The 23532-nt window shown below is 46.5% G+C and overlaps 5 protein-coding genes across 5 annotated transcripts; 3 read left to right on the top strand and 2 right to left on the bottom strand.

The window, feature by feature from the left end:
* Positions 1-8417: 8417 nt before the first annotated feature.
* On the bottom strand, positions 8418-11517 carry F4822DRAFT_434449 (kinase-like protein; the record flags this gene model as incomplete). The annotated part of the gene is made up of 4 exons (XM_051462008.1): positions 8418-8639; positions 9172-9540; positions 9592-10493; positions 10548-11517. 4 exons carry the CDS (start codon positions 11515-11517, stop codon positions 8418-8420), a joined length of 2463 nt encoding a protein of 820 aa, XP_051309102.1.
* Positions 11518-12194: 677 nt separating this feature from the next.
* F4822DRAFT_420201 (translation machinery associated TMA7) lies at positions 12195-13020 on the top strand. The gene is made up of 3 exons (XM_051459683.1): positions 12195-12355; positions 12419-12508; positions 12565-13020. The coding sequence occupies exons 1-3, from the start codon at positions 12334-12336 to the stop codon at positions 12657-12659; spliced, it is 207 nt and encodes a 68-aa protein (XP_051309101.1). The 5' UTR covers positions 12195-12333; the 3' UTR covers positions 12660-13020.
* A 151-nt stretch (positions 13021-13171) lies between these two features.
* Positions 13172-14678, top strand: F4822DRAFT_440473 (HlyIII-domain-containing protein; the record flags this gene model as incomplete). Its single annotated transcript, XM_051462755.1, has 5 exons — positions 13172-13574; positions 13786-13937; positions 13997-14221; positions 14297-14302; positions 14356-14678. 5 exons carry the CDS (start codon positions 13172-13174, stop codon positions 14512-14514), a joined length of 945 nt encoding a protein of 314 aa, XP_051309100.1. The 3' UTR covers positions 14515-14678.
* A 4-nt stretch (positions 14679-14682) lies between these two features.
* On the bottom strand, positions 14683-17320 carry F4822DRAFT_73611 (WD40 repeat-like protein). Its single transcript, XM_051463902.1, has 2 exons — positions 15990-17320; positions 14683-15938 (listed from the first exon to the last, which is right to left on the bottom strand). The coding sequence occupies exons 1-2, from the start codon at positions 17173-17175 to the stop codon at positions 14827-14829; spliced, it is 2298 nt and encodes a 765-aa protein (XP_051309099.1). The 5' UTR covers positions 17176-17320; the 3' UTR covers positions 14683-14826.
* An 821-nt stretch (positions 17321-18141) lies between these two features.
* On the top strand, positions 18142-21832 carry F4822DRAFT_420197 (acetolactate synthase). The gene is made up of 6 exons (XM_051459682.1): positions 18142-18781; positions 18995-19099; positions 19155-19222; positions 19287-20978; positions 21034-21583; positions 21630-21832. Exons 1-5 carry the CDS (start codon positions 18618-18620, stop codon positions 21090-21092), a joined length of 2088 nt encoding a protein of 695 aa, XP_051309098.1. The 5' UTR covers positions 18142-18617; the 3' UTR covers positions 21093-21583; positions 21630-21832.
* Positions 21833-23532: the final 1700 nt, after the last annotated feature.

Genomic DNA, 23532 nt, shown 5'->3' with positions numbered 1-23532 from the left:
TCGCAGAATCAGCCCGCAAAAATACCTACACATGTACGTATGTGTGTATGTGTGTATGTGTGGTTCCTGGCACGTACATACATTACAGCGCTGTTTGTTGTTGTAATTTGTCTTCACGTATGTTTTGAGCCAATTATGATGCATTCTCAGTGAAAAATTATGTGGATTGGTATGCTGAGTTAAGTGTCACGGTTCTGGAATAGTCGGTCCAATAGTTGCCAACTTACCTGCCCTTCTGGCCTACATAGCCCACGGAGCTGAGTGAGTATAGTATTAAACCGGTTTGCTCTAGATTTGCCGCCCGTAAAATAAGTGGTTTGCTAGAAATGAGCTGATGTCTAAGCCCATTTTGCTAGCAGGGCGGCAAAGAAAAGAAGCTTCCTTCGATCTTGGTATTAGATAGATCTGCTAAGGATTCGTTCGGGGCCGCTTGTACCCGTGCAGGCGATGTTGCGCAAGCACCAAATGAATATGTAAGTGAGCATGTTTTATTAAATTACATAGGTAGGAAGTGCCTTCGGTCGTTGGCGACGTATAGGCACTGGCGAAGAGTAGACGAGCAGACGGGGGCTTGCCATTCCGCCCCGGCGGTTTCATTGAATTGACGACTCACTGACCGACTGATTATCAGAGCTGCAGAAAAAAATAAATGACTAGTGGCGGTTATGCTACCGGATTCGTAGAAGGACAGCAGTAGTATTGCAGCAACTGCACGAAACTAGCCAATGACACGATGGGTGCTCGTTGCATCCCGACCGTCTACAAAAGAGAAGTCCTGGTCACCGAGAGGTCTGATTGGATGACAGAGAATTAGTGTGTGTGGTAATGAATCTGATGGAGCCCCAGCTTTTCGAGGCTGTAGCCTGAAGTGAGGGATTATCTCCGAACGGGTGGGTTGTATTGAACAATTTCTTTGGTGCGGTCTCCCATGCCCGCATGCAGTAGCCTCGTAATACGGGAAAGGGATGAAGGATTCATTCGATGAGATTGGTCGGCGGCTCTCATGTCTTGCCGAAGAGTGAGGCTGTCGTTCCAGGGCAGTATGTGGCCAACCCATGGATTGGACGCCGCTTGCTCCTTTGAATCTAAAATGAATATGCAGTATGTAGGTAGTATGTAGCATGTACCATACATTAATATACATACATATGTATGCAGTAGGTAGAGTACAGTTGTTGATATTGGTCTATGCAGTTATCACGGCCTTCTATTTGCTAGAGGTAAAGTAGGACATAAGCATATTCGTGACGAAAAACATATAATGTGTATGTGTAAATGAGATAAAAATAAACAAATCGAAGGGGAAAGAAGAGAAAAAAAGGAAAAGACTATTATTTCCCTTCGTTATTACCTTCCGCTTTCTGTCATTTCCCTTCTTATTTAGGTACCTCCTGCTATGTTAGGCATGTAAAACTTAAGGTATGTCCGTCCGCTAAGGAACCTTACCTGGATACTTCGTAGAAGTACGTGTGTATGTACATATGAACCTTATGAACCTTACGTAAACTAGGATCTGTCAAACCTAACCGGAATGAAATTAGATAAGATCGGAAGATCGGGATATTAGTAAGAAAGACCGCCTCACCTTTGATCCTTGATAGAAAGTTGTGCACAGACCCTTCCCGAATTTCATTTCTATTATATTATATATTATGTACCTAAGTACTCCTACTTGCGTTGTTTACGTGTATTTCATTAATTCTTCAAACCCACAAGACATGTCCTGGTTCTTTCATAAAAATCATAATATGTAAGGTATAAGCATCATGGATGTTGAGAGACTCAATTATTAACAAATCAAAAGACAAATACCAAGACTATTCAATCTATAATCATTGGTTGGTTGGTAGGCCTACGCAATCCTAACTCCATCCGCTTTGTTCTCATGTTTCTACCACATATCTCTTAACAAACAAGAAGGGGGGAAATTCAAGATGCATGATAGGATTGATATTATTTCGGCTCTTCGTAAAAGTCCCTGACTCAACTTAACTCGGAAATTTTAAGACATTCTCATTGCTGCTTCATCATCTATCTGCTTGTCCATCTGCTAACAGCAGCAGTAAGACGGATCCGGGTAGGATAAGAACGCGGGATGAGGAAGAAGATTATCACGGCTACTACACTAGATACCGGGTTGAAACTCACCGCTATGAGCCACAGGTTTCGATCATACGGCTGATCCCTCTCAACAATAGCCAATCTGGTCTTCCCTCTGCTACTTGCCTGATTTAGCCTATTCTCACCGCAACAAACGTCACCACAGCTTTGCATGAATTTTAATGACAATGGCTTGCCTAGAACGGTCATTTTGATAATGCCTCCTGTACGTGGTGGTACGCGGTAGTGAGCTAGTTCTGTATGGACGGCAAGCATCCTTCATGTTAATTTTTTTTTTTTCTTTTTGTCTTGTTTTCATTAATCTCTATACTGCAACCCACGGACGGACGAATCTCATCCCGGCTTTAGGACTTTGTAAAGTAAGCGAACATGGAAAGTCTCGAACTATTGCACTATCGCCTTAACATTCGATAATAAGACGTTTCGAACCCTGCTTCCACGAGAGATTCGATCCCGTCATCAGCACTCACATGGCCTTGGGGGCGACTAGGTTTAGTACGATCCCGAGACATGGAGTTGGACGATGGCGTCGTCGTGTCTGATTAAGTAATAATGTGTGCCCCTACCTAGCGGCCTAGGTGCCTATGCCCTACTTTGCCCTACCCTACACCTTGATACCCGCTTGGGCCACCTCATTCCTGGTCCCTGAAGTTTCACGAACTGCTATGTAAATACATCAGACCTACCCTATCCAGGACCCTTGGTCTCAAACCAAATGCCTGCGGGCAGTCATATTGACGACGGGGTCCACCAGCTGATACATCATCAAGGAATGAGAAACCATAGTACACCAACTCGATGGTACCTCGTAGGGCAAATTCTCGACCACGATCCATAATCAGTGTCAGTCTGTTTATCTCTCTTCTCAGTGAGATGAAGCGCAACTTTAGGAACTTGGGGTTTCGACTGGGTATCGGATCACAAATTGGGTTATTATCCCGCTTGTATGACGAAGATGAGCCAATCCTGACAGTTGGGGGCCTTGCTATGTGTAAAATGTATAGTGTATTTCGTGCGAGTCGGCAAGCCCTTCCTCCTGAAAGATCGCCGGCGATAGGAAGATCTCAATCAAGTGGGCACCGGAAAATGCTACCGTCCGCCTTGAACAGATTTGAATCTTGATAAAATTCCCTCCACCTTGAAATTACGTTACCGACGCTATCCCCTACGAGTGTTTAGCGAGCGAGCAAGGGCCATGCTACTATGTACACTTTTTTTTTTTTTTTCTTGTGCTATGTCGCACACTGGACTTACTTTAGGGGACTTCTTAACGGCTGTCCTCTTGATAGGTAAGTGATGCATCTTGAAATATACTATAACGAGGAAAGATGCGTCTTGGCTCAGTCATTGGATCGCGGGGTCCCCAGCGAACACCGTCAAGACGGTCATCGACCCGTCCTTTTGACGTTGGGATCGTCGACTCTGCGCCTGCCCCTCGTTCCCGGAAGAATCCCGCCGAGGCCATCGAGGACTATTCTTACTCTCCCTTACTACACGTGGTACAATCGATGCTGATCGTCGAATTTTCTACACCTTCCAGCTTCCCCGTTAGGTTTAACATACATACCGTAGTGTATTCTGGACTCGAGATGAAGCCGGATCGTCGCCTTCCAGCCCGTCTTAGACTCCGTAATCACTCGTTGCATAGGAAGGAAGTAATACGATTGACACTCTCGCAATCTTGTAATCACACCAATAGGGATTGGATATCACTATAGAGGATGAGCATCATGAGATATTTGCTCATCACCTTATACACCGTGTCTCGTCACCTCCGACTATGCTCAATATGTATGATGTCAAGTGCGTGACGTTCGATACGCTATCAAGGCAAGATAGGAGCGAAGGGATTGTCAGCGCGACAAAATGCGAACTGCGGGAATAATCAAGCATGCCATTACATTTACTACCCAGGTAGGAAGATGGTAAAATAATTAAAATTGTAAAGTCGTAAAGCGCAAGGTCGTCAAGTGTGGTAATTAGCATCGCGGAGTTGTAGCCAATGATCGATCCCAAGGGCAGCAATATTCATTTATTTGAGTACCTCCCTTTCAAGGAGTGGCGGAGTAGTTATCTCACCGACATCATACCAGGCCCTAAGTACTTGTTACAGCCGAGGTGAGGCACACGAAACAAACAGCAGCATCACTCTACGTCAGGATCGGCATCGTTAATCTATTTAGTCTATGCTATAAACAACCAAATGGGAATGATAATAGATAAGGTAAAAAGATGTGGAAATGAGGAGTTCATATCATCCAGCAGCTTGGGAAGGGTTGAGGCCCGAAGCACATAAGGTATGCAGATCGGGGCGTGGAATATTAAGAATTTGGTACTCGATTTAGAAGAATTTGACCATCAAACATAGACTCCACCGAAAGAGTAGCAAGTTTCTTCGCTTGCCGTCATGAGCGACTTGAGATCTACTTGTTAAACCGTGCCCGGTTGCGTAATTGGTGCCGATCCGCGAAGCCATGCGGAGCGGCTACCTACCAAAAAATACGTGTAAATGCCTACTAGTTAAGAACAATAATAGCGAGCTTCCCTATTGGTGCGCCCGACGATGCGGTTCGGATCCAGTTGACTCAATTTTTATCAGCCTCTCTGTTTCACGGCGCTCCCTTACGCATCATCAATTTCATCAGTGGCTCAAAGAACTTTCTAGCCCTTAACTTCACACGTTTCTCCCGGACTCGCTCATCACCATCATCGTTGCCCCTAGCCCAGTGGAGTGTGTTTCTCCTTTATTGACGTGACCTACAGCTTACATACTACGTACACGCAGCATGGAGAAGCTATCTCTTCGTGCTACCGTCATCGGAGCCCTTGCTCCTCTCATATCTATGAACCCGTTAGACATCGGAACACAGTAATCGCGCTACCTCGACCCGCCGGCCGCCAGCATGGACGGTCGACTCATCGGGACCAGCCACTAGTAAAAAGGGGTTTCGGCTAGCCGCCGGCCATATTCCCGAACGATTGGTATCACCTACTTAGCAAGTAAGGTTGGTCAAGCAATCAGAATCATCTTTGTCAACATGTCTAGCTCTCTGACGACCTTGGACCAACGTCAGGTCTAGATTGACAAGCTGTATCCTAGCACAGCAGTGGTAAACAGACTGAGACTTTGCCTTAATCGCAGATACCTGCCTAGGTAATCTATCTATCTACTGTACATACTTTATCGCTATGACCAAAACCGTGGGGACGCATGAAGCAATTTGCCGCCAAGTTGAGACAACATCCCGTACGCGCTGTGAAGAAACGTGGCACAGCGTCGGTACTAGTAGTAATATCTTAGGATCTGTTGGCCCCCGTATCGTTGCGTGTAATGCGTGGCTCAGTTTTCGTGTCTTTTGCGGTCTGAGACTCCGTCACTTACTCACCTGTACAAACCAGGTCAGACCGTCAATTGCATGCGATCTCTATTCCCGGTAGATACCTAGTTGCCTACCAGCCAGCCAGCCAGCGCGTGGCCTATGAGTCGGACCTGGGGCTGAGCCTCAAGGCGGCGACCTCTTATCTGACCTGCAGGGCACGCATGAATTTGGGCGATATATTTAGAATTTAGACGCGATTTCTCAGCATAGTAGCAACATCAATAATGCAAAACATCCAAACACTGCGACTCAACTCGATCACGATGTGATGCTGGCGTGTGTGTATGACCACCCCACGATTGTCGCCGTTGGGAACGAGCGAATATGAATATCTAGTTGCATCCTCAAACCCGTGATGCACAGTGGCGGCGGTAGCAACAATAACTGTAGCAGAAGCACAGCCTCTGGTGACGCATCTCGTCCGTCCGTGCCTCTCTTTCCCTCCAACCCCGCCGCGGGTCACGGCAGGGAACCGACGCACTTCGTCGGGTATCCGCATAGCGTTTTCTCACCTGGTCTGGGGTCTGTTCGCAGTCTCAGCTCCCAAGCCTTGATTATCGTATAGGTTACATTGTAGAACATGTGCGTAGTAACTACCGGGGTCTGTTTGTGCTTGGGACTCTAGCCAGATCTTACTTTTTGGTTCCCGGATCTATAATCTCAGCCTCACTTTGAGGTTTTGGGAGAGGGTGTGGCTAGTTACTATGCGGTGCTCTGGTAATCAATTACAATAAGGGCTTTCCTTGCGGGAATATGCTACGGTACCGATCTACACCCACCACCTTGTCATCAACTATTAGGACATGATGTGTAACAATGGCGAAAATAGGGGCACAAGTAAATAAAGACTAAGAATAACCAATTCTGGTGGTATTCCTCATTTGTGATAAAGGCCAAGTCATAGAGATACCAGATTATTAGACGCTTAATCCTAAGGTAGCCCCCATATTCCTTTCTAACTGCCTTCTGGATAGTAGATGATATTCCTACGTTGACGAATGACTTGACAAATCAGCTGTGCGATAGCTGAGGCCGCCGAATTGCATGATGTTGATCGAGGGCAGACGCAGAAGAACCGTCTAGGCAAACAACTAGGTAACGGAAAAGGGTGGCTAGTAAAAATAGCTGTATTAGGGGTCCTCGATGCTATTTGGAAGAGGCTCAACCAGAATCTCTAGTCGAGTAGGACAACCGAACTCCCCCCTTTTCCCAACCCCCCAACCAAACTTACGGGTGAGGTGGTCGCGGTGAACTGCATCCCTCGCATCTCGTAGCGCCCGTAGACCCCCCTGAATTGATACATCACGCTCTACAGACGAAGGAAGGACAAAACCTAGAAAACGGGCAGCCGGGTCTGCTGCATGCTACAATGAATCTCTAGCAACATGTTTGTGCCCTTTCCATGCGTTGGCGCCGGACTGAATATTCCTGCTGTGGACGTCTGCATTCCTACTCTTACCGGGCGCTATCCACGTTAGTCTCCTCTATGTTTATTGATCCTGTTGGTTAAAGGGGTTGTATCCATCGAGACCGAGATTTGTAAGTCGACGAGAATAGGGGCGTAATGGGCGTACAGCCCTTGATCCGCAACGTGACTTGGATGGCAAGGTAGCCTCGTAAACGGCCCCAAAAGTTATGAGATACGTAGGAACACCAGATCACCGGCACCTTGTAAAGGAATATATCATATGGCGGGTAGGTTACTATGATAGCACATAAATCATGCTGAAGTGGCGCTTGTGAGAGTCCAACAGCACCACGATGTCACCACCGGTAACGCAAAGTCACTCACCCCAAACATTGTCCTACTAGGACACAATACCGTCACCCGTTACGGGAACTGAATTACACCCGCTATTGACTCATACTTTTATGACTAACACATACAAGGAATCGTTTTCGGGGAAAGGCTAGGCCGCTGTTAACCAGTGTTACTAGAAATGGGTTAATTTTCGACGAAACGCGAATATCCTCCTAGATACCCAGGGAGATATGTCATGATTTGCGATATTCCAGTTGGAATTAGTTAGGTGATGGGATTAAGGAAGCCATTCCACTAGGCGAAAGCCGACGCCAAGGGGACGAGAGATCCTTCGGGTAAGTCCCGTACCAACTACCATACCAACCCCAAATCGCGACTTTCGCAAATTCACTACATATGGGAAAGGTGGCCACTTAGATATTGTGGTCCTGGAAGCCGTAAGGATTACCTATCCCTAGCAAGCCACTCGCATGAACGCCCGCGCCTAAACCCAACACAAGATCCTTCACGGGTTTGTCGAGCACTAAGGCTGACGTGCTAACGAAAGAAGAGAAACTGGAAACAAATGCGCAGGATCCTCTTCCGGGAACCCATATCGCTCTAACTATGTCGAAATGGATAGACAAGACTTGGCCCTAACCCGGTATTTCGTGCCGTTGGATGGATATACGGCGTTTGGCTTCTCTAATCATGAGTAAGCGTTTTGTGTGATATCTCATTTTGCAGTGCGCTGACATATACGAACATAGAATCATACTGGGTTTGACTGTTCAATTACTTGTTCTATAATTTTTTTTTTAAGGAGGCCTGTCGTCTATTACCACCCTTGCATGAATAATTTAGCTTCAGTGATCATATGTATATCATGATATGTATAGCCCAAACCCCCAATCATGAAGACGACATACCAGGCGCTAGGAACAGAGCCAAGCTAGGAATGACGCATCATTCGAAGAGTCCCAGAAACTGTCGTACTGCTAGCGACGAGCCTCCCGACGCGGATTGCACTGTTGCATTGAATGCTACTATAATAGTCCAAGATTACCCTAATATTATTCCAAGGGGCCCTTTGCCGTCTGCAAGTGAGGGTTGCATGCAAGACCATTAGTGGGACCTATTAAATCAATCTATCTTCGGAGTACCCTTTCCCGTTTCTATCGTAGGGGACCAGTCTGCTTAGTCGTAAAGAAAGGGTGTTTTAGAGCCTCAGATGGAGTGATGCGCTTGTCGGGATTGAGAGTGAGACATCGCTCGAGGAGATCTACGAAGTGGTTTAGATCCCTAGACTCCACATCGTTCATCCCCCCAGAAGCAGCCATAAGGCGAGTGCGAAGGTCACGGGTTGGCTTGACGATAGCTAAGGTCCGTACTGTGGTCTGTGTCTCAGTCGTTAGTTTGCAAAATTTGCATCAATGATATTCAAGCTTGAAAAGTAATGTGCAGTAAAGGGTATTAGACGCGGGGTTCAACGGAAAATAGGATCAAGCTAGTGATTGAAGTTGGTTGGCGGCGTCAGCTCAACGCCGTAAGATCCGGGGTATTACTCAGGTCGTAAGCGTGGTGTTGTATGTATGTATGTGTATGTACTCTAACCTGAGACAAATGATAACGCGATATGATCGTAGGATTCCGGGCACTCGTCCCTTGCCTAAAGTGGAAAAATCCCAATTGTAGACATTGGGTGAGTCTGACGAGGATCATGGTGCGGCTGGCAGCAATTCGACTGCACACGCTTTGATGTGACCCGCCTGCAGCTTGCAGCCGTACCCCGGTACCCGCAGCCGCTTGGGCTACCAGAAACGCGTTCAACCATACGCCGTATATAAATAGAAACTTGAGGGGTTTGCCAATGTTTCCCTAGCATGGTATGGACGGAAATGATTCGCGAAGTAGAAAATATTAACATACCTTACCAAGTGCCTTATCTCTTTCAAGGCTAACGAAGTTACCGAAGTCATCAAAATGCATGTGAGATAGCTGACCACGCTTGTACAACTTGGTGCTAAACTTGCCGCGGATTTCCATGATCGCCTTTAGCATCTGGTTGTTGCTATCGCCCGTAAATAGAATCTTTCCGGTGTAAAGTTCGTACAATGTGCAGCCAATAGACCACATGTCGACGGCATAGTCGTACGGCATTCCAAGGATAATCTCTGGAGCTCGGTAAAATCGACTGACCAGGTACGGTGTGATTTCATTATTCGCAGTTGCAGCATCCGATCTATCAATAGCCGTACCCAAATCACAGATCTTGAGCACATTGCGATTTTCATTGACCTGTATGAAATTAGTAACGACCCAGCGTATGAATCTGCATGTTGTGCTTACCAAAATATTGTCCGGTTTTAAATCGGCATGGATGATACTGCATTTGCGAAGATGAGCTAAGGCGACAAATATCTGATGTGCATAGGCGCGTGTCGCACTTAGATTAATGCCAATATTATTACCGAACTTCCTCAAGACCTCTCTCAGGTTCAAACTGAGGTTCTCAAACGCTAAACAAAGGTGGCCCTTATGTTCAAAATAGCGCTCAAACTTGACGATGTGCTTACGGTTCTCAGGATCAGCTTCGTTTAACTTTTGCAAGATCGCGATTTCAGTAAAACCTCCTTTCCTGAGAGCGTCGTTATTCCTCATCATCTTGATGGCAACTAGTTTCTTCGTTGTGATATCGACAGCTCGCGCAACACCCGAAAACATGCCTTTACCTAGGGTAGTCTGAACTTGGTATCGACCGTCCATGATTTCGCCGATACGGATTTTGTAATATCCGTCTTTGTCGTCGCCCTCGAGAATACCGCCAGCGTTAGCCTGAACAAGGGTAACGGGAACCTTGCGGTCGTCCTCAACAGCATCTAGATGGGAAGGTTTAGGTGCAGCAAATTTCTCTTCGTCGAAATCTTCGGCAAACATATCAAAATCATCATCGTCATCTGTTTTGGGTTTCTCCGGCCGCTGCGGCTCTTCTACTGGTGCAATTTCAGATTTTTGGTTAGTAGGCAGCACCTCTCCATGGGGACCAATATGGCCATGTCGGCGCTCGTCTCGTAACTCATCCTCTCTCATGTCGGCTGTTGGATCGTAGTCTGCTGCGGAAGGCCCATCGTCATCAGTACCCTTGAATTTACCATGAGTGTTGATAAGTTCTTGATCATTAGATATATCGATGGCAGCTGGTGACATTCCTTCCTGAAGCCCACGGGCTGGTGAGTTTGGCGACGAAGTATCTGTTATAGTGTTAGGAACTTTTCAGTTTAGTCGCGAGGTTAAATGTGACTTACATGTCTGGGGTGTGTTTCCTTCGGCGACCATAGGTGTGCTTGCTCGTGTTTGGCTCGGCGATGATACGTCCGTTCCTCCTGAAGCTTGAAGAGCTTGTACTAGCATTGGCGTACCAGCGCGTCTTTTGGCGAGCATTTCTTCGCGACGTCGGCGTCGGCGTTCTATTTCCGCATCTTCATCAATAGGCTTTTCCTCTTCGTAGTTTTTCTCCGGCTCATTGGATTGAGCTGGTGGATCCCTAGGAGTAGTTTCTTCTGAACTACCTGGCGCACGTTTAGTGTCATCTCTGCCAGTATCTCTAGTTCCCATAGGTGCATATTGCTCAGAATACTTTGAATGATCTTGATAATGTCGAGGAGTACCCTGTCGGCTGGACTTAACGCTTTCTACATCGTCTCTATCGGAAACGCGTTGATGTCTGCCATCGTCGCGTCGCGGCCGACCACCTCGGTGTCGTTCGCCCCGCGGCGGTCGAGGTGGAGAACGGGTGCGATTTCGCGGTCGCTTCTTAGGATGACGGTCACGGTCTCGGCTTCTATCTCTAGGTTTATTGCGGACAGCGTAGTCTCGGTCCCTATCATCGTAGTAAAGGCCGGCCGTTGATGAGCGTGAACGGGGGCGATCTTCGTCATCGTAGGATAAGAGCGAGCGGCGATGATTATCGGTAGAGTCCTCGTAGTGGACGCGAAATCGTCGGGGGTCTGCGTCTAGACGGCTACCACGATGAGAATCGCGATCATCGCGAGGGCGTTTATGGCCGCGAGGCGAGCGACTTCGTCGGGAGGAGCCGTTAGAATATCTCGAGCCGTTTACATACTCGGGTGATCTTGATCTTGAATATCTAGCTCGAGTTCTGTCCATACGGTCAACACCGGTTCCTTCAAACTGAGGCAGTGGAGTTGCCTTCGAGTCTCCAACTCCGTTCTCCACAATCTCCCCCTCGTCAGAACTGGCAGCAGGAGTAGCCATTTTGCTCACTATATTCAGGAATAAAAAACCTCGGAAGTACGGATGGCTTCCGGGATCTTTAGATTAGGGGAATGCGTGTCAGCCACAACTACGTCAACTGCAAGAGGTACAAGAATTGAGCCGAACCGTCAAAGCGTCTTTTCAATTCCGTCGCATCGCAAGATTAGAGCACCGAAGATGCGAATGTGACTGGATAGGTAGATAGATATATGGGAATTTTATTCGCGCGAGGTATTGTGTGATGTGTCGAGTTGTGAATAACTTCTGATTACGAGTCAGGAGTTGGCGTAAGGGAGATGGAAGTTGTTGATCCGTGGGATTTGAATCGACGCAAGTGTGAAGTTTGTAGGTGATGACGAAGTGATAAAACGACTCACGTTAGAAGGCTACTTACAGTCAGCGCCCTGTACCTTACCTAGCCCGTGCCACCAACAAACCTTGGAACCTTACAAGAAAAAATAGGAAGGAATTATGTATCGCCGAGTCCGAGCCAGCACAGAACAGGCACGACCTACTTCTAAATCATTAGATAAGGTTATCTGTAAACTTTTTATGCCCGTGCGTTTAGTGTTACCAGCGTATTGGGCTTAGCGTGATTTAGTCGGTTCTAGCGTTGGACCCCTTCTAATTGGTCTTATTCTTCTGCCCCGCGACCAAGTACCTAGCCGATTGTTCCAGACTCAAAGGTGTTTCTATTTCTTCTTGCGACAGCCTTTTCTTCCGCCAACCACCTCCAACGGATAAATCAAACCGCCTGCTACTTCGTGCAAATATACCAACATCAGATACACTAGCGCAAAAGCAACTCTCTCCAAAATGGGTGGCCAGAACAGAGAAGGTATTCTTCCGACTCCGTCCCGCGATTCTCTGCGATATTTGCTAACACCGATATTTTCATTAGGCGGCAAGGTCAAGCCCTTGAAGGCTGCCAAGAAGCAACAGAAGGACCTCGACGAAGATGACAAGGCCTTCCTCGAGAAGAAGAGAGCCGGTATGATTGTCCACTATCGGGTAGTACACGGTCAATTACTAACTTGGATTGAACAGACGAGAAGGCACGCGCAGAAATGGCTAAGAAGGCTGGCGGCAAGGGACCGATGAACAGCGGTAGCCAGGGCATCAAGAAGAGCGGCAAGAAATAAGATATTCGCCTTACGATTCGACCGAATCCACGAAGCCATGACGCTCGAGAAGATAAATGCATAAAGCGTGGGCGCTTGAGGATGGATAATGACTTTTCATACTGCTACTGGGTTTCATGGGAATAGTTTTACGCAATGACTATCAATAGAGTCTTCTTTTTTACCTGATATGTCGTGGAACCTATGATTCGCAGAGAATCGTATGTTTTACCTCGGTGAAAACTTCACATCCCGTCCCTATTAGTATTAGCACTAGGCAGGGACCATGACCAACCAAGTGAAAGCAGCTGTCAACCTCGGAAGCTTGGTCTGACTATCCCGGCGCCACAATTCAATCTCTCAACAAAACGTATCCGACTTACTCAACCCAACAATTATTTCAAGAAAACAAATATCAATCAAAATTCGAAAAAATTACCTATCGCAATTGTTACCTACACATCTAATAATAGCCCTAGATCTTCAATCGGACCAAACCTACGGTTGAATCCGGAACCCTTCCTTACTACACCATGGCCGACACCGAGCCATCCCACCCTAGCTCCGGGCTCCGGAAACGGCGTTCGTCCTCAACGTCCTCAGCCTCGGCACTTACACACACAGCAAAAGAAGTAGAACGCAAAATTGCCTCGACCCTACTCATTCTCTGGGACGACCTAAGCCCATGGCGGCGCGATAACCATTTCATCCTTTCGGGATATCGACCGGACAGCAATAGCTACTACCGGTCCTTCACCTCGCTCTTTTATGTGCACAATGAATCCGTCAATATATGGACGCATCTTCTTGGCGCATTGTTCTTCCCTTCCATCGGAGCTTGGTTATATCACGTCATTGCGCTTCGGTATGCTTCAGCGAATAGCTCGGATGTCCTTGTGTTCTCGTGTTTCTTCGCCGGCGCTGTGTTGTGTCTTGGTATGAGCGCTACATTCCGGTATGTATGAAAAATACTATAAGCACTCTATCTAGATTATTCGTAAAATATTCGTTGCGTTTTCGTAGTTTACTAATTAGTGAATAGTAAGTGTCCCATTACATGAAGTGACAATTGTCAAAATATCTTAAGCCTACATGAACAAGATACCGTACTCGTAAGAGATCCCCGTAAGAATCTAACATGTAACAGACGCCATATCAAACCATTCCGAGGAGGTCGCGAAGTGGGGAAACAAGCTCGACTACTCCGGCATTGTATTCCTCATCGTAGGGAGTTACGTCCCAGCTCTTTATTATGCCCTATTCTGCCAACCTAAGTTGATGACATTCTACCTATACGGGGTACGTATATCTCGATTCTGGCTGTTCCCAAAACAATTCTAAGATGTATCTCCTTACAGATATTCACCCTAGGGCTTGGCTGTGGCCTAGTATCCTGGGTCGAACGTTTCCGTACACCACGCTGGAGACCCTACCGAGCAGCTATGTTCGTCGGTTTGGGTGTTTCTGGTGTTGTACCAGTTTGTCACGGACTAAGTATCTACGGCTACCAAGCCTTAGAAGAACGTATGGGTCTCAATTGGGTCTTATTCCAAGGGTTCTTATACATCTTCGGAGCTTTTCTTGTAAGTACAACTACGAAAACTTTGGTGCTAGGGAATTATTTCCTGAATGACGAATGCTGATCTTCGGCAATTTAGTACGCAGTAAGTTACTTGGACAATGATTTTACACTATCACTAGGTACTAACGCCCACAGATTCGATGGCCCGAGCGAAGCTTCCCGGGGACTTTTGATATTTGGGGCAGTTCCCACCAATTGTTCCATATCCTCATTTTGTTTGCGGCTGCGTCGCACTTGACTGGTATGGCTAAAGCGTTCGACTATCATCATAGTGTCATGGGCGGGCAATGCTAGAAGACGATTCTCCTGCTGCCACATACCTAGGTACGATGCATTAATGAGCAGTAGTCACATAGATGGAGGTGTCATCGGGAGCATAGACTCGTAAACTGACTAGAAGTCGTTATACTTAGACCATAGGGTTAGACAGACCAGGCTATCATTTGATGTATCTGCTAATTTTTTTTTTTTTTTTCGGGAAAGATAAATTTTATCATGCACTTGAAAAGTTGGAAATATTGAATATCTCGTTAATTACTTTTTTTTAGGTATAGGGTATCGTGTAGGTGAGTAGGCCAAAATTAAAAGGCTTTTCTGGGTATCATTTTAATCTTCCTCCATCTCATCCTCGTAAGTAGGACCATCATAACCTTCGTCAAATTCTTCGGCCATGTCATCCCCTAATTCAGCCTGCTCCAACGACTCGTTATCTTCGTCCGAAATGTCTTCTGATCTCTCGACGCCGAGATCCATAATCCTCACTAACCCAGACCCCATTGCTACCGCGGCCCACCAGCCAAACTCCGCGTTCGGGTTCCAGGATACGGCCGTGATTCGAGTAAGAGGGTCATGGATAATGATAGGGCCCGGAGCCATCACAATATTATCTTCGTCCACCTCCCCCGGATCATCGGATACCTCAGCCTCCTGTTCTTTCTGGGCTTTCTTCTTCTTGTCTTTTCTTGCACGCTTCACCCGACTCTCTTTAGCGATTCTCGTGCCTAGTGGATGGATGTTGACCTGGGGTCGAAAGCCATGGAGAATACGGCATGCACCACGGGGCGCAGGTTGATCCTCGTCCTCATTTGCTGTATCTTCTAGCGGCGTTGGGTGGTATTCGTGTTGGAAAAGTTTCAACTTGTGTGTTGTCTGTCTGTGAGATGCGATTTTACGCATAACGTTAAGGATCCAGACCGAACCATCTGTGCCTCCTGCAAGGAGGAACGGATGACAAGTCCCGAATGTAAGGCAACTTGTCAGACCATCGACAGTACATATATGGCGAGATAATGGGAACACCCGAGAATGGACAAAGGAGATAGATGAAGTTCCTGGATACGATGAAGGCCATATGGACGCGAAACCTCCTATGTGATCGTTCCAAGAAAGTAGGTTCGGCTGGAGAGAAATCAATGGGTTTCCGTGATACGTCTTCTCTGCAGTAGGCCGATTTAGATCGGTTAGGGTGAGCACGCCACCCATTGGCACGGTTGCGACGATAAAGGGACTAGAGGGATAGCCAGATACAATATCCATAATAGGGCTCGAATGAATAGGATGGCGCTGAAGCTGTTGACGAGGTGATAATGACCATATTGTCACCGAACCGTCCGAAAGGGCAACAGCAATGCGGTTCATATTCAACCAAGCAAAGCAGTTGATTTCCAACGTATATTCTTTTGGAGGTTCGATGGCAATCATTGGCTCCTGCAATTCCTCTAGTTTGATGTTAGCACAGGGGCTCCTTGAATTCGATCACGATTATTTACCAAAAACTTCCCTAACTGCGTTTCCTTGGTCACGCTTGATCTCGATTACCCTCAACTTTCCGTCTGCGCACAACACAGCTAATAGAGCCACACCATGACTAAACGTAGGTGGGACAGGACACCATTGCATTCGCAACGGCCTTCCCCAATGGAAGCATATGGTATACGCCAATTTTGGGGAGGAAAGTGCTGGCCGAAGAACACCATTCGAGTCCTTCTCCACTTCACATTTCCAAATTTGGACGGCTCCTTCTTTCAGCTCCGACGCATTTGGTACATCGTTTAGGTCTCTGTGGAATGCTTGATCTGAGTGTGGGATGACTGCCATAGCTAAAAGCTGGTCAACTTGTCCTTTTAGCGGTGCCCACGCCATAGAGAGGACAATTCCTCCCACATCAAGTAACCAGCCGCCATTCTGTGACTCTTGGTTTTCTCCATATGCAATTGGGATCCCCGAATCCGAAAAAGCTATGCTTTCCCTTTGCTTCATAATATATTCCTTTTGATCTGATATATGCCCAAGGAGTACGCTCATATTGCCGTCGGCTTGTGGAATGAACCAGCGGAAGGCCTTGGTTTTGTCAATTAATGTCGATGACTGCGAAACATCCCGTGTAGAAAGATACCTCTCATACCAACGACAAAACTTGCCGTCAAGGTCTTCGATGAAGTTATCCGGCATCCAACTATTTTGTGCCCTCTGTAGTTGACGTGAGTCCTGAGGAAGCTTCGGGGGAAGAAGCTCGAAATTCCACCACAATTTCATGAATTCGTCGAAAGTCTTCCTACAATCAAGTTTATCACCAAACCAGTAGTCTACTAAATCGGCCAGCCGTGTCCACCTCTTAACCGGGCCGACGTAAGTTCTCGTCCATTTTTGAGACGGGTCCGTTGGGTAGGGTTGTACTTCGTTGAGTGGTTTGGTCGCATCTGGCGCCCACGAACGCCTGTTTTTCTTGCGTCCTGACTCGGGCTGTTTGCCATTGAGGGATTCAAAATCCGATAAATCTTGGGGTTCAGCATCACGTTCATCTTGGTCATCTAGCTGCTGCTGAGCATCAACTATGAACTCCTCATCGGATGGGTCGGAGCCCCGACGCGGTGGAGCCGGTTGATCGTCATCGGATAGGTCGAAGGAGAGAAGAGATTTGAATTGTTTGTTTTGATTGGATTTTCTGAGTCGCATTCTGAATGCAACTTGACTTAAACGGCATCCAACGCCGCGATCTTATGGAGGTTAGTACCATGTGAATTCAGAAAAGCTTATATTTCGTTCCAGAGCAATTCAGGATAGCGATCACTGTAAACTGTCGGCTGAACCCGAGATATTACCCAATCCGCATGAAAACTAGCATATCTGTCTTGGGGCGCAAGGTTGAGTATTCTATGGTGATGGGATTAATTAAGTTGAGGGTGAGAAATCGCAATGGGGCAGGGGTACAAGAAAAGTTCCAGATATGGTGGTCGCAATGAATTCTATTCGCCCAAGGGAAGGATCAAAACCCAATATGATTGGGCAATTGCAGGTTGATACCCCATATGTACTTCGGTACCTTTAGTTTTAATGATACTCTGTACCTTACAAATGAACGCTTCTTGTTTATATATGGGAGCATTTCCGGATGTGATCGATCTGGAATTTTCAATATGCATGTTCATCAAGTGTTTATTTTATCGAAGATTTTATTTGGTTTAATATATTAAGATTTCGAGCTCAAAGTCCTAAGGACTCGATAAGATTCTTATCTGTGCGTAACATTGCAATTAGTTACCGAAATGCATGAACATGTACCTGAGTACCACCCACCATAATCTCATTTGACATATGAACTTTTATTCTTAAAATGCTTCTTTTAATTGGTCAAGTTGAAGGTTTGCTTTTTCTTTGTTTTACTTTCCACTTGCGTGGATGTTTATTTCCACAAAGATCGGGGCGTTGCCACACCTCCTTCGATACTAAATAAGCCACCGAGCTCACGATGCAATGACTCGGTCAGGGAAAAACTAATGACATATTTTAAGGGTTTCAACACTGAGGTTTTAGCACCTAAGGAAGAGAATATGAGGCCTTGGACATGGCCGAGGCAAAGTCAAGTTCGCTATGATATTATACCCGGGTACGTGGCTAGTTTTAGTGTTGTACTTCTCAATAAATGCAAGTAGCCCGTTCCAGACCGCTAGAAAGGAAGTCTCGAATTGGGGTGTGGGGACCAATCAAGAATCAAAGAAATTTTCGGGAAAATGCCGATATCGCCAATCGCCACTGAAGTATCGGTTACTGAGAGGTAGTAGCTACAGAACGCCGTTAGTAGGTACCTAACTGACCCCCCCTTGAAGCACCCCACAAACTTTGTCTTTTTTTTGTGTTCCGTTGTCGGGTTAATCTACTTTTTATCAAGTGTGACTCTAAAGACAAAAAATCTAATCTTGAACAAATCGTGACTGATTCATTTTTTTTTCTTGCCATTGAACATTCGACGTCTCCCAGCGAAGGTGCTGGTGACTTGAGTTTGGAGGATATCCTGCGATAGACTGTTTTTGGTTGTTTAATACCCCCGAAAAGTCATCCTTCATTCCATTTTCTTTCTTTAATCCTTTCGTCGTTGACCCATCTCCCCTCTTTCCGGCATGCTTCGCACTCGTCAGGCCAGCCGGGCCGTCAAGGCTCTGGCTCAGGTTTCGCGACAACATCAACGCTCCCTCACTACTTCACCCGCAGTTTCGGCGATTCAAACTAGAAAGAATGTACCTACTGGAGTTAGAAGTCAGGCCACTTCCGCTCAGTCAACTGCGTATGTCTCAAACGTGCTTTTTGACTATCACCAACCACCCCTTCGCCCTGCAGGACAGTAACGCCGCAAAGGCGTAACAATTGGGCCTTGCATGGGTGCTCCTGCTTATATCTGCCTAAGTCAACCAATTAACCACGGGGAGATTGACATTGAAGCTTCACCGCACTCATTATAAACTCCGCAAGATAGCCGCTAATACGATGAACTACATAGACAAGTTAGAGATGCACCAGCTCCAGCATTTAACGTTGCCGCTACGAAAGACCAGAGCCATGTTCAACCCTTAGTAAATCCAAGAGCTCCAGAAATGGACGAATCGTATGTGTCATTCCCTAAATTCGTCGAAGCGCATAGTATTGACCGATAATCTCAGATTTATTGGGAAGACGGGAGGAGAGATATTCCACGAAATGATGCTACGGAGAGGTGTCAAACACGTTTGTATGTTCTAATCCCAATTGACACCAAATTGGTGAGTTCTAAGCTATTCTAATATGAGTCATAGTCGGGTATCCGGGTGGTGCTATCTTACCCGTGTTCGATGCTATTTACAACTCGAAACATTTCGAATTCATTCTACCAAAGCATGAGCAGGGAGCAGGGCACATGGCTGAGGGCTATGCACGCGCCTCTGGACTGCCCGGCGTCGTCCTTGTTACATCCGGACCAGGCGCCACAAACGTCATCACTCCAATGCAAGACGCCCTATCCGACGGTACGCCTATGGTTGTTTTCTGCGGCCAAGTCCCTACTAGCGCGATCGGCAGCGATTCCTTCCAAGAGGCAGATGTTATCGGAATATCGAGAGCCTGTACGAAGTGGAATGTTATGGTCAAAAACACCGCCGAATTACCCCGCAGGATTAATGAGGCGTTCGATATTGCAACTAGTGGACGACCGGGCCCTGTGCTTGTCGATCTTCCCAAGGACGTAACTGCGAGCGTTCTACGAAAAGCTATTCCCACTGAATCAGCAATTCCGGGCTTACCTAGTGCGGCGTCGCGTGCAGCCATGGAGGCCACTCAAAAGCAACTACAGGCTTCTCTTAGCCGAGTGGCCAATCTAGTGAATAAAGCTAAGAAGCCCATCATTTACGCTGGCCAAGGTGTTGTATCGTCGGTTGGTGGCCCGGAGGTCCTCAAGGAACTTGCCGACAAGGCTTCGATACCCGTCACTACTACCCTCCTCGGTCTTGGCGCTTTTGATGAGCTAAATGAGAAGTCGCTCTATATGCTTGGCATGCACGGTTCTGCATTTGCTAACATGGCCATCCAAGAGGCTGACCTCATCATTGCCCTCGGTGCTCGTTTTGATGATCGCGTTACACTTAGCATTCCTAAGTTTGCGCCCGCCGCTAAGGCTGCTGCTGCTGAAGGTCGAGGTGGCATTGTACATTTCGAGATTATGCCCAAAAACATCAACAAGGTTGTACAAGCAACCGAGGCTATTGAGGGCGACGTAGCCCAAAACCTCCGACAGCTTCTTCCCCGCGTCAACTTAACCACGATGAACGACCGAAAAGAATGGTTTGACAAGATTAACTCCTGGAAGGCGAAGTGGCCAATGAACGACTTTGAGCGCACCGAACGAGCGGGGATGATCAAGCCACAGATTCTTATCGAGGAACTTAGTAAGCTGACAGCCGATCGAAAGGAGCACACTATCATTGCGACGGGCGTTGGTCAGCACCAAATGTGGACAGCACAACATTTCAGGTGGCGACACCCGCGAACTTTGATCTCGTCTGGAGGTCTTGGCACTATGGGCTTTGGTCTTCCCGCCGCTATTGGTGCCAAGGTTGCTCGACCTGATTCCCTGGTTATCGACATTGATGGTGATGCTTCGTTCAACATGACCCTAACAGAATTGTCAACTGCCGCTCAATTCAACATTGGTGTCAAGGTTATCGTTCTGAACAACGAGGAACAAGGAATGGTTACTCAATGGCAAAACCTCTTTTACGAGGACAGATATGCTCACACACACCAAAAGAACCCGGATTTCATGAAGCTAGCTGATGCTATGGGTGTACAACACCGAAGACTAATCAAGCCTGAAGAAACTGTAGAAAGCTTAGAATGGCTGATCAACTCCGATGGACCAGCTCTTTTGGAGGTTATGACAGATAAGAAGGTACCCGTTTTACCAATGGTGCCGGCAGGCTCAGGCTTACACGAGTTCCTCGTATGGGATGGAGGTATGTGGAGTTTTTCTTCTCCCATTTACAATCAATTAGCTAACTTTCAAAACAGAAAAGGATCTAAAACGCAGAGAGCTCATGCGCACCAGAACATGCGGTTTACACAGCTAATTCTGCTTTCTATATGGAGTTTTTATTGCATTCACGGGTCGATTATTAGCGAGTTTTATTTTATCTGGGAATAACACTGAGGAGACTAAGAAAACTTTGAGGCCACGATAAAAGGCCGAGTCCGGTACGGAAAAGGAACCGAGAAAATGAATTTGGCCGCGCATTGAGTACGCATATTGGAGAGGCGTTACTATGAGTATATGCTTGCCATTATTCTATGTAATTTATTCAAGAATTTAAAATTCACGTTACGAATACTTCCATCCGCGCCGTGTAAAGGAGCCAGAGGTCGGGTTAAACAATATGGCTACCCAGAGAGAACATGTTAATTATCCCTTACTTCCATCAGACCTTCGTCCCCGTCACCTTAATCGTATTATATGGATGTTAAGGGACATATGTTGTTGGACGGATTGTACACCCGCGACTATTTTCGGGCTTGGGTTAATGGATTATTCAATGAAGGGCTGAGATCACATACTTAATCATAAGTGAGTAGTCTACCTATAATCTTAGAACATCCTTAACATGGCGTAGGTTCTACGACGCGTTTGGTATTACAGTCTATGAATAGGGGTAAATAAACCTCCTAGCCCGCTCTAAGTTTATCTTGCCTTCACGATCCGTCATGATATTCTTAATGTCTGGAAGTGGTTTATCACAGGTTCTGCTGTGGGGGGAGAATAAATGTTTATCAATTGTTCGATTAAATACACCTAGGAACGAGGAATAGGCGCCTACAAAAATAGACCGGATTTCTGGTATATTCCCTAGCATATACATGTACTGTTAAGTATGTACTCTACGAGGTCTGGGGTCTGGTGGACGTCTAGATAATGAGCATCCCTCCCGGGGGATGTGTTTATTAGGTACCCAGGTAGTTAGAAGACAAGAAAATTTGGCCGGTGAGGTTATTCTTATTTACATGGCAATTGCGTGCGTACTGCAGTGATTGGGGATATTTTGACCGGTAGTCACTTGGCTGCAATGAGCACTTTTGACCTGGAAATCCATGGTAAGCAGGGAGTCCCGTGCAGAACCAGTGGTTCTACCGGGTGAAGCCTGCAACATGGTAACCCTGAGCAACTGTATCACCCAATAGGTGGTTTTAAAATGCACAAGCCAACTGAAACAAGGCAATTGCTCCTGCCACTTACCAACCACGTAAAGCAGATAAGTAATTGTAAAGGTTCCTTCTCCCAGCGGCACTACCAGTACTCGACGAGACTGCAGACCCAACTGCAAAGAAGGGTTGGCTCAACTGGTAAATGCCTCAGAAACGGCACGGATACTATAATCGCCTCACTCAGAAGCGTAAGTTTGATTCCTGAAAAAGAGCCGCAACAGAATTCTGATGATCCTATCTCACGATGCACCATGTTCGAGTCTTAGAAAGAGCAACTTTTTTTTTTCTTTCTCATTTTAAATTTCTAATTTATTTATTTTACTTCTTGCTTCGACCTTCCTTTCTTTTCTTTTCTTATATTTTCTTTCTACTCTGTGTTTTCCACCTTTCATTTCTCTCCAACTTTTACACGTCTAGTCGACCTAATGGAACTCGCCCCCTACCATCACAACAAAATGCACAATAGCATACGCGTGAAGAATATTCCATGTATTATTTACACATCCACGATTCCTTCGCAATTTGCCATCATTGGATTTAAATAATAATTTCTTCAAATTTTTATTCATTTATGAAAGTATTATGCACTGGTCTACTTGTACAACAACCCATATAATTTACAACCATCAGCCATCTTCCCATCCAAACCATCCCGCATATTTAAATTTCCCACCTCTACAGGACGAAGGAAGCTCGAGGAGTTTCCGGACATGCCAATTTCTTGTAAACTTCCAGCGATACATACTTCTGTCTCTTGCCGGATGTCTTCTTTTGTCGACTAGTATCATATACACCTCCTTAAAAAGCCCATCAAAAGCACGAACGATAAAACTTCAACGATAAAAGCAATTAGGCACTTTACTAAGCATTAAACCCCCAAATCTGGCTAAGGCCATGCACGTATTCTATTCTAGCTACAAGCTACTCTCAAGGTCCGGCATACGGAGTATGACGTCGGAAGTGCGTTACATCCCGCCTCCGGGTATCCAAGTCCAGATCCCTACGGCTCCACGTCCGGAAACACTAAGCCAAGCCGCTTTATACCCGTGAACGGAGAACCCAACACAGCAAGCCGGAGACCGCGATAGGCAGACGGCGGGCAGCGAAGAATAATATCCGTCCCGTACCAACCTTGATGTACATAACATGCAGGCGAACAATCATAACTCGATCGGAGCCCCTCCCTACCGTGCATAAGAGGGTCACATCCAAGCCCCAATTGCCGTGTCCGGCGTAACCCCAGCACAAATTTTCAGTGGCCGGACATTATCATATTCTCCAGTTCCCATCACGACGCTGCATGAAACAGGCAGG

The sequence above is a fragment of the Hypoxylon trugodes genome (genome assembly GCF_022578975.1).
Source record: "Hypoxylon trugodes strain CBS 135444 unplaced genomic scaffold F4822scaffold_11, whole genome shotgun sequence".
Lineage (NCBI taxonomy): Eukaryota > Fungi > Ascomycota > Sordariomycetes > Xylariales > Hypoxylaceae > Hypoxylon > Hypoxylon trugodes.
This window is presented reverse-complemented; position numbering and strand designations above follow the sequence as displayed.